This window comes from Pogona vitticeps, chromosome 1 (genome assembly GCF_051106095.1).
Source record: "Pogona vitticeps strain Pit_001003342236 chromosome 1, PviZW2.1, whole genome shotgun sequence".
Taxonomy (NCBI): Eukaryota; Metazoa; Chordata; class Lepidosauria; order Squamata; family Agamidae; genus Pogona; species Pogona vitticeps.
Window position 1 is genome coordinate 120,748,796 of NC_135783.1, and position 13,981 is coordinate 120,762,776.

General features: G+C 42.1%; 1 protein-coding gene across 1 annotated transcript in view; it reads left to right on the forward strand.

Annotated features, from left to right (window-relative positions):
• Nucleotides 1-12,503, forward strand: part of LOC110073002 (protein eyes shut homolog) — a 39,290-nt gene extending 26,787 nt beyond the window's left edge. Inside the window, exons 4-5 of the mRNA XM_020781781.3 lie at nt 4,202-4,363; nt 7,005-12,503. Coding sequence (XP_020637440.3) covers nt 4,202-4,363; nt 7,005-8,197 — 1,355 coding nt within the window. The 3' untranslated portion in view covers nt 8,198-12,503. The remainder of the gene's footprint in view (nt 1-4,201; nt 4,364-7,004) is intronic.
• The last annotated feature ends 1,478 nt before the right edge of the window (nt 12,504-13,981 follow it).

The following is a 13,981-nucleotide window of genomic DNA, read 5'->3' on the forward strand; positions in this document are numbered from 1 at the left end:
TGACGTATACTCAAAGGATCTTGGTGCTGTTAGCACAACTTTAATGTGCAGAATTCATGTTTCTACATCTGAAAGAAACCATGAATACATTATTTGCTTTTTTTTTAAAAAAGTGTCTAATGCAGTGGTGTTCTTGCTAGAGAATTCAGAACACACTATACTAATACTTTCCTGTTGTTGCTATAGCAATACTGTTTGGTGAGGATAAACTCTACTTTTCATTTTTTTTGTACAAGGCAAAAAACCCCATAAACTTTCAGATACAACATCTATCACTATTATGCATCAAGAATATACAAAATGAAACTCACCAAGTGCTCCTAATGACACAATGTCTTGGTGTAGTGTATGAGTGTAAGCAGCCTTGTGTGGAGAGAGACACAAAGGGCTGTGTATCTACTAGATTTTGCCTAAGAACTCAGTCCTAGTAGAACTCTGCTAGTGGAGTGTATGCTTGATCATTTTTCATGTGATAGCGGTAATTGAAAAAAGCAATGCCAAGAGATACTGTGTGGCATAACATACCTGTCTCCCTAAAAGTTGAAGGAACTCAGGCTAGTGACAGGAGCCTGCCTTTTCAGGTTAAAAACTAGGTCAGTGCAAGAGCCATCCTTCAGCTGGTTAAAAGGGCTGACAGAAGAAGCCTGTCAGCAGAACGAGGAAGAGGTAACTCTCCCCACACAGCTCATGCGCTCATGCATCCTCGTGGTCTCTTCCAGAAAATCAGAAGCCCTTCGAGAATAAGAGTGATATGGAAGCCTGTGTTGAGGGAAAAGGGAAATTGTCTCCTCTTGGCTCTGCTGATGAAACTTCTCCCCTCAGCTGGATATCCTCAGTTCAGTCCTGGCCAAGGGTCTTACTGATATGGTTTTATTTCCTGGAGAACTAGACATCAAATGATGTCTGGTTACGACTTTGCAGGGCATTCACATCAAAAGTCAAAACGCACGTAAACCACATACTTTACAGGATCACAGAGAATCTGGGAGCCACGATATCAAAGCCCTGACCTTCTGCAGCCTACTAGAAAGAGGTACTGAAAAAGGGATGGTGCAAGTTCTTGTTACATGCTATCCAGTCACCTTTGACTGTGTGATTAGATATATGGTTGCAGAGCTAGAAACTGGGACATGAATTGCCCACAGTGCCTTCCAGAGAAGTCAGCCTATATAGACTTGGGCGTAGTCCCATGGCCACAGAAAAAGAGAATGGTAGACCACTTCTGATTACTCTATACTTAGAAAATCCTGGAAAGTCTATAATTAGAAAATCCTGGAAAGATTCACTGTTTTTTTTTTTTTTTTGTAGCTATGATAGTGTCATTTCTGAGATCTTTAACTGTTTATAGCACTGTGTGAAATTTCTTGATATTGTTCCCAAAGCCCCAGTGACTACAGGGACCACTGAAGTATATTTCACCCACAAGCAAGATGTTTCGATGGCCAGATCTCTGTACTTTGTTAGTTTTTACAATTCTTTATTTTGAACTCTGGCATCCCCTGGAATTGCAATGTCAATAATCCAGACATTTCTTCGTTCTATTACTACTATGTCTGGTGTGTTATGTTCAAAGTGTCTATCCATTTGGATCTGGAAATCCCACAAGATCTTGACTTCCTCATTTTATGACACCTTCTCTACCTGATATTCCCACGGATTTTTGAAGGATGGCTGTAGCAGTCACCATTGCATGCATATTCAGCAGTTCATTTGCATGAACCAATAGGGAGCTGTTGGGAGGCAGAGCCAGCTATATAGAAGGGGGCTGTAGCCGAGTGTTAGAGAGATAGAGAGCAGATAGGGAGAGAGAAAGGTTGTGTTTTGGGGCAGAAAGAGAGTTTAGGGAGTGAATAGTCACAATGTTATTTGTATTAGTTAAATACAGAAGTTAAAGGAAAATACTGAAGCTTTGTGTAACTTTAAGAATGTGCTTAAGAACTATTCCTGAATCAACTTCTAACCAATAAACCTTCCGGGGTTGGTAAAATGAGTACCCAGCTTGTGGGGGGAGGGGGCAATGTGTAGCCTGCATAATTAACTTGTATACCCAGAGAGTGCTTGGAGCACTATGGGGCAGTATATAAGCAGCACACTTTGCTTTGCCTTGCTTAAATGGGCCTACTCTAGTTGAATTTCAGCCACTGTCTGTATATTTTGTTTTTGCTGTTAGCTTCAAGATTCCTAGAGAATCCTAGTGGTCAAAAGTTGGTAAAAGAATCTTTCATAATTAGGTTTCAGAATGCAGGCTGTTAGAAACACCAAGAAGGAGTTTGGGATTTGAAGAAATTATCTAGAGAGACAGGCATCCATGACAACAGCACTCAACAGAACAGGAAGGCAAAGACAAGACTTGTGAATTGGACTTTCTGTGAGGCGTGAGCCAGAGAATAATGAGTGCAAGAAGGGAAGGAAAATATACTTCAGGGACAGTGCTTGCAAAGTCAATACAGTCCTATGATTCTAGTTGGTCTAGTAAGATTCTCATTCAAAATTCTCCTTACATTAAGCAATGTGCTGCCATCAAAGTTTTTTTTTTCAGAGCATTTCTTACTGTTTGGAAAATTGTGGGGGGGGGGGATGAGAGCATTTGCTTTGAAAAGCCATGATAGCACATCAAGTCTCTTCCAACATATGGGGGCCCAGGCAATAGTGCGACACAAATCCCAGCGAAAAGAGCCTTGTGGCGCAGTTGTTAAACCGCTGTACTGCAGCCAAAACTGTACTCACAACCTGGGGTTCAATCCCAGGTAGCCGACTCAAGGTTGACTCAGCCTTCTATCCTTCCGAGGTCGGTAAAATGAGTACCCAGCTCGCAGGGGGGGGGGGAATGTGGAGCCTGCATGATTAATTTGTAAACTGCCCAGAGAAGTGCTATGGGGCAGTATATAAGCAGCACACTTTGCTTTGCTTTGCTATTACCAAAGAAGGGATTTTTATCACATGACCATTGTTGATGCTTAAAGTCCTTTGGCTGGTTCCTTTTGTCCAGCCTCTCATATACTGAGGTGAAAAGTCTCTCTTGTCTATTTAGGTGGTAGTCTCTTTAAATAACCACAGGCATAAATATGTCTTCTTTAATAATCTTCATTTATTTCCTATCTTCCTCATTTGCTGCTACCAACCTTTGATTGCCCCTATGTGTGTGTGTGTGTATTTGCCCTTCTCTCAGGCTGTTAGAACACCTTCCACATAGCTAAGCCTCAGGTATTGAGCACCACACTGCTCAGCTTGAATTAATTCATTAATAAATTGTTCTTAAAATAATAGATAGGATGTTGTTCCTTCCTAGGTTTAAATTTAATTCAGCAGAACTCTTCCTTCTATCATCTCTCTTCTTCTTAGTCCCAGCCTAAATTAGCTCAAACCTCCAGAAATCTGGGGGACCATATTCCATCTCCACAGTCTACAGGGGGATGTTGTGTGTATGCTCAGACCCCAAACTGGCCAAATTCAGAAACACCGAGACAGGAAGTGGCCAGAATTCAATTTCTTGGGGTGGGGGACAGGATATATTTTAAGCATGAAATAATGCTGTGGAGGTGCCTTTTTCATGAATTGTCTCATTGCCCATAATTTACGAATATTGTTGTAGGTCCTGCTATATGTCCCACCACCTAGTGAAGCTAGGTAGGTAAATGCTTCTGTCTGGGCCTTTTCAGTACCATTGTTCTCAGAACATTCTAGGATTGGCTCCCTCTTTATTTTCTTGAAGATGAGCAATAAACACTGCTCCCTTCCACTGGGATTATAATACTGTTTAACAAATGTTCTTCCATGCTTTGAGTCAAAGGCTACTACTAAACACTGTTGTGTTCTTACTTTCACTAGTGTATGCCTTGGTTTTACTTGAAGCTGTAATGCTTTCCCTGAGTGCCTGGTGGATGGATGATCTGGCCCAAATAAACCTGGCCACATGTTGGCTGCCGAAAAGTCCATGTACCCTCCTGGCAAACTACAATAAATACCACCTTCAAGTATGTGCTGTTGCCAAAAGCTCAGTCCTACAAATGGTGACAGAGGGACAAGGCTGATTCACCCTAGATTTATTGTACCAACTTGTGGGAAATGCATATATATTTTGTTGGGAGGGGAAATATCTTTTGAATATTAAACTCTCATTTCAGCCCTGAGTTCTAATCAGAACTGTGAGAAAGTAATATGCCAAAGCTGACCTATCACACTGTCTTGTTTTGTTTTGTAGCCCTGGCCATAAGTGATGTTTCCTTCATTAGCAATCAGTCTTCTTGGATGTCATTTCATTCCTTCAATATTCGACACAAGTTTCATATCCAGATGCAGTTCCAGGCCCTTTCAGCAAACGGCATCCTCTTTTACACTGCCCAGCAGTTAAGTCAACGATCAGGTAAGGGACACTGACTGTCTTTGCGTTGTGCCATTTCAGAATGAGACAAAATGATCACATCCATGCCAATATTTGTGCATTTGTGCATTTTCAGTTCTCCGGGAAAATCTTAAACCTGTCAATGGGTGAATACCTGTAACAGGCTCAGGCCATAAAGCCAGTAGTGCAGGTGGGACAGGAGGACTTGTAGCCAGGCAGCAGCTGTCTGCAGAGCAAGTTGTTCTCTTTTATTTTTATTATTATTTTGGTTTTTTCCAGCCGCCAGCTAAAAACCCTCATCATCTTCCCAAGGCAGCCACCAGCGAGAGACTAAGTGAGGAACTTTAAAAAGGCAATGGAGATAACCCTCTGATTCCTTTTAAAAGGGCAATGTTGGCAGCCTCCACTTCTCTACGTTTGCTGCCCCTTTTCTTTCCCCCTCATTCTTCCTTTGCCCTACATGTGAAATTTACAGTGCTGTAGTCACAATATAGACTGTGAATCAAGGGCTTTGAAGCAGGAAAGGCAGGAAAAGTTCATTTCTGAGCTAAAGAGCATACTCTCCTTCTCCTTGGCTGTCAAAGAGACGTTTTTCTTTCTCTTCTCCCACTTTTGATTTTGATCACAAATTCCAGATTTCACACAAGGGATAGATGGTCCTCCACCCAAGGTTTCTGGCCTTTTCGCTCTATCCTGTTGTCCCCTTAGAAACACAGATGCCCTTAATATGGTTTGTTTTTACAAATTTGTTGAAAGACTATGCAATGCCCACCTCTAGTTAAGAACAAGGATGTTTACAACAGAACACTGGAGACACATAAGCCAGTTCTTCTTAAGCCCCAGCAGGAACAGGTCCTATGAACTAATTATTAGTTATTCTGGCCAATCATTTCAGTCCCACTGTTCTCCCTTCCAAGTCACTAGGGTCCATCAGCAAAGTACTCCAATTGATTTGCAACACCCGTATTACCTCTTCCAACTACACTGCCCCAAAGAAGTCAGAGGGAAGAAAACACCATGTCTTGCATCTGTTCTCTTTGCCTTCCAATGAGTCTATCAAAGCAAACTGATTTGGACTGATGAAAGGCCCGGGAGGATGCTAAGCAGCCGCCAAAAGAAATGAAAGAACTTTCTGTTGTGTTGTTTACAAAAGCACCTTATGTAAAAGCATTTCCTTTAGCCACCATTATGTAAGGCTCAGCAATTTAAGCCTTAACAGTTTCTCTTCCAGTTACATAAGAGTTAGCCTGTGTTCTTCACTCCTAACAGCTAGTTGGCATTGCAGAGTGCTGCTTTGTATCTTCAGACTGCTGGATCCTGGCAGTAGCGTTTCTCCATTCACTGGCTGAGATTTGAAATGGTGCACATTTCTCAACGCGTTGTAATACAAAGTTCCCTCTTGCCCATGATTATTGGCTAGCATCCTGTTGCCTAGACATTGTGCCAGATGGGAATTCGTGCAAGCTTTCCTCACCCCTAGGCTCTGGCAGGCTCATCCTGCAGGTCATGCAGAGTGGAATGTGTCAGGGCAGAGGGAACACTCCTGCAATCCCCTTCTGCTCTATGTCTAGTCAACAGGAAAGTTGTCAAAGTGTTTTAGCAAATGATTCAAAACTCTGAGAAAAACAGTGCCCTTATCTCATACTTGCTATTCAGTATGAACCTCTCCCTTTCCCACCATCATCATCTTATTTACTTAACATGCTTCTAAAATAAGGTGCCACATCTACCCTCGGCCTGTACTACATGAGACCTATCAAGGCATGCAACATCTGCCACTAACCACTCATGATGGGACCTCAGGGCCTTCTGTCTTTGCAGCTGGACTTTGAAGCATGTAAGGGTCTTAGTAGACAATAAGCTAAGCATGAATCGACAGTGTGATGCAGTGACCAAACAAACAGCAATGGAACTCTATATTCCATTGACAAAATTATAGTGTTCTGCTTTGATCAGATTTCACCCAGAATGCTGTGTCCAGTTCTGGTTGTCCTAGTTTAACGAGGATATTGACAAAATATAATGTGTCCAATTGAAGGCAACCAAGACGATTACAAGTTTGGAAAACAAGCTCTTTGAGGAGTGGTTCAGGTAGTTGGGTGCGTTGGAGCTGAAGAAAACTGAAAGGAAAAAATATTGATAGCGATCCTCAGTATTTGAAGAGCTATGACACAGGAAATGAAGCATGCTTGTTTACTACTCCTCTGCAAGGTAGGGCCCGAAACAGTGAATTAGAGTGAGGAGTTTCTGACAACATGGTAACTAGAAGCTGCAGATAATAAGAATCATTCAGGAACGGACACAACTGCCTCTGAAGCTGGCAAACTCTTTTGTTGGAGGCTTTTAAACCAAAGTTGGGTGACTGTTAGCCATGGATGCTTCAGCATTGGTAAGGAGGTAGCCTCGATAACACTGGGGATTGTTTCCATTCATGCTGTTCTATGATTTTTTGACTCTTCTGAACTGCAAAATGGGGAGGGGTTGCTAGACACCTAGCCAGCCAAAGTATGGGAGGGTCTGTTTCACTTTGTAGGTGACAGGTATTGTACAATATATACCTGTTCTTTACAAAGACAAGGTCCACCTGTTATACTCAACAAATGAAGATTTTACAGGCTCAAGAAATGTTGAAGTGTGATGGTTGTTTTTCCCTTCTCCCTAGGTGATTTCCTAAGCCTCTCCTTAGTAAATGGATATGTCCAACTACGCTACAACCTGGGTGACAGAACATTAATTCTGCAGACATTTCAAAATGTACACATTACAAATAATTCTTGGTACTTGATTAAAGCAGGAAGAGTTGGCAATGAAGGTTACCTGGATCTTGATGGCATCAATATAACCCAGAAAGCTAGCAGCGGCATGACTGCCTTGGACACACGCACAGATTTCTACATTGGAGGGGTCTCCTCTTTACACTTGGTTAACCCAATGGCAGTCAACAATGAGCCCATTGGCTTTACTGGCTGCATTCGAGAGGTTCTCATCAATAACAAAGAACTGGAATTAACTGAGAGGGGAGCAAAAGGTGGTTCCAATGTAGGCGACTGTGATGGAACTTCTTGTGGGTACAAAGTGTGTAAAAATAATGGAAAATGCAAAGTTAAAAATGCTCATTTTTCTTGCTTGTGTCCCAAGCAGTGGATGGGAGAGACATGTGAGCAATCAACGTACTGTTCTCATAACAAGTGTCTGCATGGAGGCATTTGTATACCTAACCCAGTTCTACTTTCTTACACATGTGCATGTAGACTTGGCTGGTCAGGTTTTTGGTGTGAACGGCAGGTATCATTTTTTACTGCAAAATTTATAGGTAATTCATACATAAAATACATAGACCCCAATTATAAAGCAAGAGACCTCAGGTTCACTAAGCTGTCTCTTAATTTTACCACCACAAAGACAGATGGGTTACTTGTATGGTTGGGAAGGGCTGAGGATGAAGATAATGATTTCCTTGCAGTTGGACTTTTTGATGGAATGCTGAAAGTTGTGGTTAATCTTGGAGAGAGAGTTGCCATCCCTCTTATTCACCGCAGCAACACTCTGTGTTGTAATAAATGGCATTTTGTCACCATCACACAAAACAAAACTGTCATTAGAGTGTACCTTGATGAGGAACTAGTTGTCTGTGAAGATCTAGACCCACAAAGAAAATACACTGTTCTGAATTATGGAGGCATTTGCTATTTTGGAGGATTTGGACTTGATAGGAAAGTAAACATTGTTACCGCAGGACTTTTCAGTCAGGAGTTCTTTGGTAAAATTAAAGACGTTGCCCTCTTTCAAGATTCCAAAAAGGTGGCATTAATTACGGGAGAAGGTTATAATGTTTATAGTGGAGATAAGGATTAATTGGGTAATAAAACCTATATGTATAGGTAATATGAGAGATAAAGCTCCACATATGGTCTATAGCTAGGAGATTAGAAACATACAAAGAACTAGCCGCTTCATTCAATTTGGTGGCCAAAATCCTGTTGTGTAACTATATTTGTGCAGCTCAGAGTTGCACAACTGGCTGTGAAATTTACATCAAGATGGAAGTCACATCCAGCAAGAACTTCTGCACACACGGTTTCACAACTAGCTGTGCAGTTAATGTAGCTAGTTGTGCATTGAGTAACTTTTTGTGCAAACTGTTTGGATGTAGCTCCCCATGAATGTTTGCAGGAGTAACTTTGCACTACATGAACATCTGCAGGCATAACCTTATGCTACACAAAGTACAATAGTATTGCAGCCACTGTAAGAAATTCAACCCTGCTGTCTCTACGCACAATGTCTTAACTCTTTTGACCTCCTAAGGGTTAAAAACAACAACAGATTTAGAAGCAACAATACATAAGCCATCGCGTTTATTGTCTCCTAGGAAAAAAAACCTAAGGAAAAGCCTGCCGGAAGAGAACGGTTTTTTGTCTGCTTGTAGGACAGCAAAGATGGGGGAAGCCTGGCCTCCTATGGCAGGAAGTTCAAGAGCCAGTGTCCAGTGACAAAAGAAGGCCTTCTGCCTCATTCCCACAAAATGCACCTGTGATGGTGGTGGGACCGAGAGAACGCCTATCCTGATTATCTTAACTCCCAGGCAGGCTCATAAAAGGAAACACAGTTCTTGAAAAAGCTTGAGCCCAAGCCATTCAGGGCTTTATAGGTTAGAACCAGTACTTTGAATTGTGCCCAGAAACAGCTCAGCAGCCGGTGGAGCTGCTGAAGCAGGGTGGTTGTGTGATCTATATAACCTTCCCCCTCCCCTTAATCTGGCTGGAACGTTTTGGACCCACTGAAGTTTCCAAATGCTCTCCAAAGGCAGCCCCATATAGAGCACATTACAGTAATCCAGCTGGGATATAACTAAGGTATGTGTCATTGTGGCCAGGTCAGGCCTGTCCTGGAACGGGCACAGCTAGTGCATGAGTTTTAAAACTGTGCAAAAACAGTCCTGGCCATTGCTGAAGCCTAGGTATCCAGCCTCAGAGAAGAATGCGGGAGCACCCCCAAGCTGTGCCCCTGTGTTTTCAGAAGGCATGCCACTCCATCCAGGACAGCTTGAATCTCTGTTCCTTGAGCTGCCTTTCGACTGACCAGAAGCACCTCTACCTTGTCTGGACTGAGTTTCAGTGTATTCACCTTCATCCAGTCCACTACTGATAACAGACACTGATTCAGAACTGAGAGAAGCATCCTTGGATTTAGATGACTAGTCTCCTTTTGCCTTTCCCATCTTCCTTCCTCTGTTCCTCAAGCTTCATTCTTTCACTGTTATCTGTTATTCACCTCCGAGTTCTCCTGTCCCTTAGCAGGCGCTACCTCCTTTGACATCCCTTTTGTGAGGCTTTAATCTTATCTCAAATGACAACTTTCCCTTTCTACAGAGAATCTGGAGCCTTCCCCACGCTCACAAAGGTTCAGCTGCATAAGGAACTGAGTATTTAAGATCTTAGTATTTATGAACACAAGGATCTGAGTATTTCAGAAAGGCAAACTGCACAAATATAATATTCCTAAGTATTATTTTAAGAATAGCAAATATTTATTATATACATTTACAGTACCTTTATTACTACTAGCTTTGTACCTAGGCCTGATTACATGAAACTAAGTTGTATTTGGTATAATAAACAATATTGGCATCATGTCTGAGCAATTCCTGCTTATGTATGTGTTTATATATTTTCCAAACTTGCACAAGGAGGCATCCAAGGCCGATTTACTGCTGCCGTTCTGTGCAACAGAGTCCAGGCAGCACAATCGCATGATCTCCAGGCACAGCTCCACCCTCCTTATGAGCAAAATAATCATGAGCCAAAATAATCATGAATTGGATGAAGAAGACAGGTCCCAGATGGTTCCACAGAAACCACTCAAGGCACCATCAGCATCTGGATCCCTCTGTCTGCAGACCAGGCCTTGCACCAATCCTGCCTAACTATACCAATGGTCCTTTTTGTTCTGGCAGTATTACCCTGGATTTCGGCCACTTTCTATCATCTTTACTTCTCTTAGTTTTAAGATACATTCAGATAACATTTGTCAAAGACAGAAACACAGAAAATGTTTTCGCTTAACCAAACCCCTAATTCCAGATGGGAAGAAACAGCAAAACAGATCCAGATCTTTAAAAGCAGACATTCTTGCTATAATGGAATATTGGGGGGGGGGGGGGGACTGAAGAGAAAATGCATTTTAAATGTGGTATTAAGAAAGCTTATTTTGGCAGGGGGAAGATGGAACAGAGAATGACAGAGTACCGTACGGTTTGCAAGGGGAGAGCAATTTCCATTCTACTGTATTTTGTATCTTTCACACATTGTTAATAAAGGAGACACATTTCCTCAAAGGCTACCCTACTTTTCTGAAATGACAGAACAAATTCTACTATAGATTGCAGACAAAGGATGACTGTTCCTTCCACACTCTTGAAATGATTCCACTGGTTTTCCAGTTCTGCCTCTCATATCTTGAACTCAGAACGCCTCTGTGAAAGAGAGACAGAGAGAAAGGAGAAAATGGAGAGTGAGTCGTCCCCTTCACAAAAGATACCTGTGCGGGATGAGGTAAAAAAAAAGAGGAGACACCTTGGAGGAAGGGGTGAATGTAGAGGGAGTGGGAAACAGGGAGCTGAAGAAGGTAAAGACGGAGGTCTGTTTAGTAGAATAGGGAGAAAAGGAGAGGAGTTAATCTTACCAGTTTGGGAGGAAGATATAGAAGACGAGGGGGAGGAGACAATTCAGAATCGTGGGGTCAGGAGAAGAAGAAGGGATAAAGACAACAGGAGAGAAGGGGAAAGAAGCTGAATATGAAAGGATGAAAGATCCACTGGAGGACTTCCCTAAGTTAAAGACGGGAGGACTACTGCCTAATCCTGACTATATCCTGTTAAAGGAAGTCCCATTGGATCCATTAGAATGGACAGTGGTGGTATATCTGAGAGGTCAGGGATGTTGGAAGGAGGTGGTCTGGCTGGACTCCGCATTCAATCACCCGCCTTTGGAGGGCAACTAACTGGGCCAGACATCTGTGCGGTGAGCAGTGCCCCGCTGAGGAGACTAAACAGTTTGGACCAGCCCCTTCCTAGAAACCACTAATTCAAAGATAGAACTGTTGACACCATGTTATTGACAGTTAATATCAGTTTATTAGAACCAGTTGAGGTAGTTGTTGATCCTCCAAATGTTCAGAATAATAAATCTACTGATGTTCAAAAAGAATTTCCCTTCTTATTTCCCGCCAAAAGAGAGGAACTGCTTCCAAACTATAACGAACCTAATCACAGCCTCCTTGAAACCAATTCCTATGTTTAAGTCCATCCTCAAAACCACCTTTTCCTGGAATGTTTTGGATGATCTCCCAGTTCATAGACCATGAGAAAATGGGAGCTCCAGCTGTTACAGCATTTCAACTCCCATCAATCCTAGCTAGAATAAACAATTGTCAGGCATAATGGAAGCTGTGGATCAACGGCATACGAAGAGTACTATGTTCTCCATACTCCATCTATACCTTGTTGCAACACGGTCATTGTTTGTGCGACTGGAACATACACAGGTCATTCCACTATTTATCCATGGCACCAATGCCATCTTGCTATGCTGCTTCTCCGTATCTATCGTAGGTTATATAACCTTGGAGGAGTTAAGATCTGCCTATCATATATGCAATCTGTAAATGGCCTTGTACATAAATAACAATGTATAATTAAAAGAACCACACAGGAAGAGAAAAGCTCTAATCCAGTTTATTCCTTCTTATGCTAGGTTGTGGTTTGTTTTATTTTTGTTGTAGGGGCTATGATTCCCAACTGGCAGCCTGAACTAATGCATTCATTCATAGATTTATTGTATAACACTTATATGCCACTTAATATGGCGTAGTCAGGTGAATACAGTGCTGGACTAGGATTCAGAAGACATGGGTCTGGTTCTCTGCTCAGCCACAGAACTCACCAGGAAAGGGGGAGTAACACTGGTAAATTACTCCTTAAATACTGCTCTTACTTGAAAGCCCTATTATGGTCACTATAGGTTGGTTCCAACCTGATGAAATAACACACACATACTTCTATGCCAAGACAGAAATATAGATGTTCACAGTTCTACAAAAGCCCTGGAAGCCCTTATCCTCTATAATTAAACCCCAAAACTATTCTCATATGCAAAAAAAATCTAATTACAAAATTAAAAGGAGTTTAAAACTAAACACACAGCACTTTCAACGAAACTAAAGCACCGTTTAAAAACAAACAAGACCATGCTTATCCTTTTAGGAGAGGGTTCCAAATATATGCAAACTCTACTGAAAGGACCCCATCTCTGGTACAGACCAGGCCTCAAGACTTCAGTATGGACAGATTCTTTTGTCAAGAACTACCACAGTTGCCTATACTTTGGAGCAAAATCTAACATTGTGGAAATTTCCAAGAGTACAGTCATGTTAGTGTACAGAAGGAAGAACAGAGATGGCTCTTGGGGCACCTTAAAGACCAAGAGTCTTAGCTGTTCAACACTATGTCGTAACTATGTTATGAAACAGCAGCTTAGAATATCCAAATAATCAAGGAACATTGTAACAAACATGTTCTGGTAGCAAGATCTGATAATTATGGACAAAGCATTTATAGGGATCATACAGAAGGTATTTTCCTTTCAATTTTTATTTTCGTCATGCTAGAAAGATTTGTATGGAAGTGGGCAATGATTTAAAACTCACCTTGAAATACACATTGAGGTGCCAAATGTTTTACGCAGCAATCACACTAAAATTGATGTGGCCATGCCCTGATGATTCTCATGGGACACTGCTTTGGAATACAGTAAAAGGAAACCATAGGAATCAAAAATGGAAAACAACTAAACAGACATCCAAAGATGTACAAAAGAACAGCGTTTGCTCGGGATGCCTGCCTTCAGTTGCTTGTTATTCTTATTTTCTAAATAAAACGTTTACATCAAATTGATAGAATTAACTTTCATCCTTCTCCCCTAATGGAGTTGTTTCCCTTTAATCTGTGGACCAGACGTGGATGTTCTATACCAGTCAGTTGGGGGGGGGGGTCCTGTCTGCCAGCGGAATAGGTACTGTTGGGGGTGATCCCCTTTGTCTGGTTCTGCTTTGACTCTGAAGAATTCTCTTCATCCTCATGGTTATTCATTTGTGTAATGCTACATAATTGTATTGGATTCCATGTACTTTAACATCTATACTAAGGTAAACGTTCCCCTTGACAATTTTTGCCTAGTCGTGTTCGACTCTAGGGGGCGTGGCTCATCCCCGTTTCCAAGCCATAGAGCCAGCGTTTGTCCGAAGACAATCTTCCGTGGTCACATGGCCAGCGTGATTTAGACACGGAACGCTGTTACCTTCCCACCGAGGTGGTCCCTATTTATCTACTTGCATTTGCATGCTTTCGAACTGCTAGGTTGGCGGGAGCTGGGAGAAGCAACGGGCGCTCACTCTGTCACGTGGATTCGATCTTACAGCTGAAGACCTACAGATATTACAGCACAGAGGCTTCTGCGGTTTAATCCGCAGTGCCACCACGTCCCCGCATCTATACTAGGCATGGCCAATATCCAGAGATCCAGAAGAGGAATATTTGTACCACAGTCCTTGGGCTCCTCCCACCATCTATAATATCCCCCC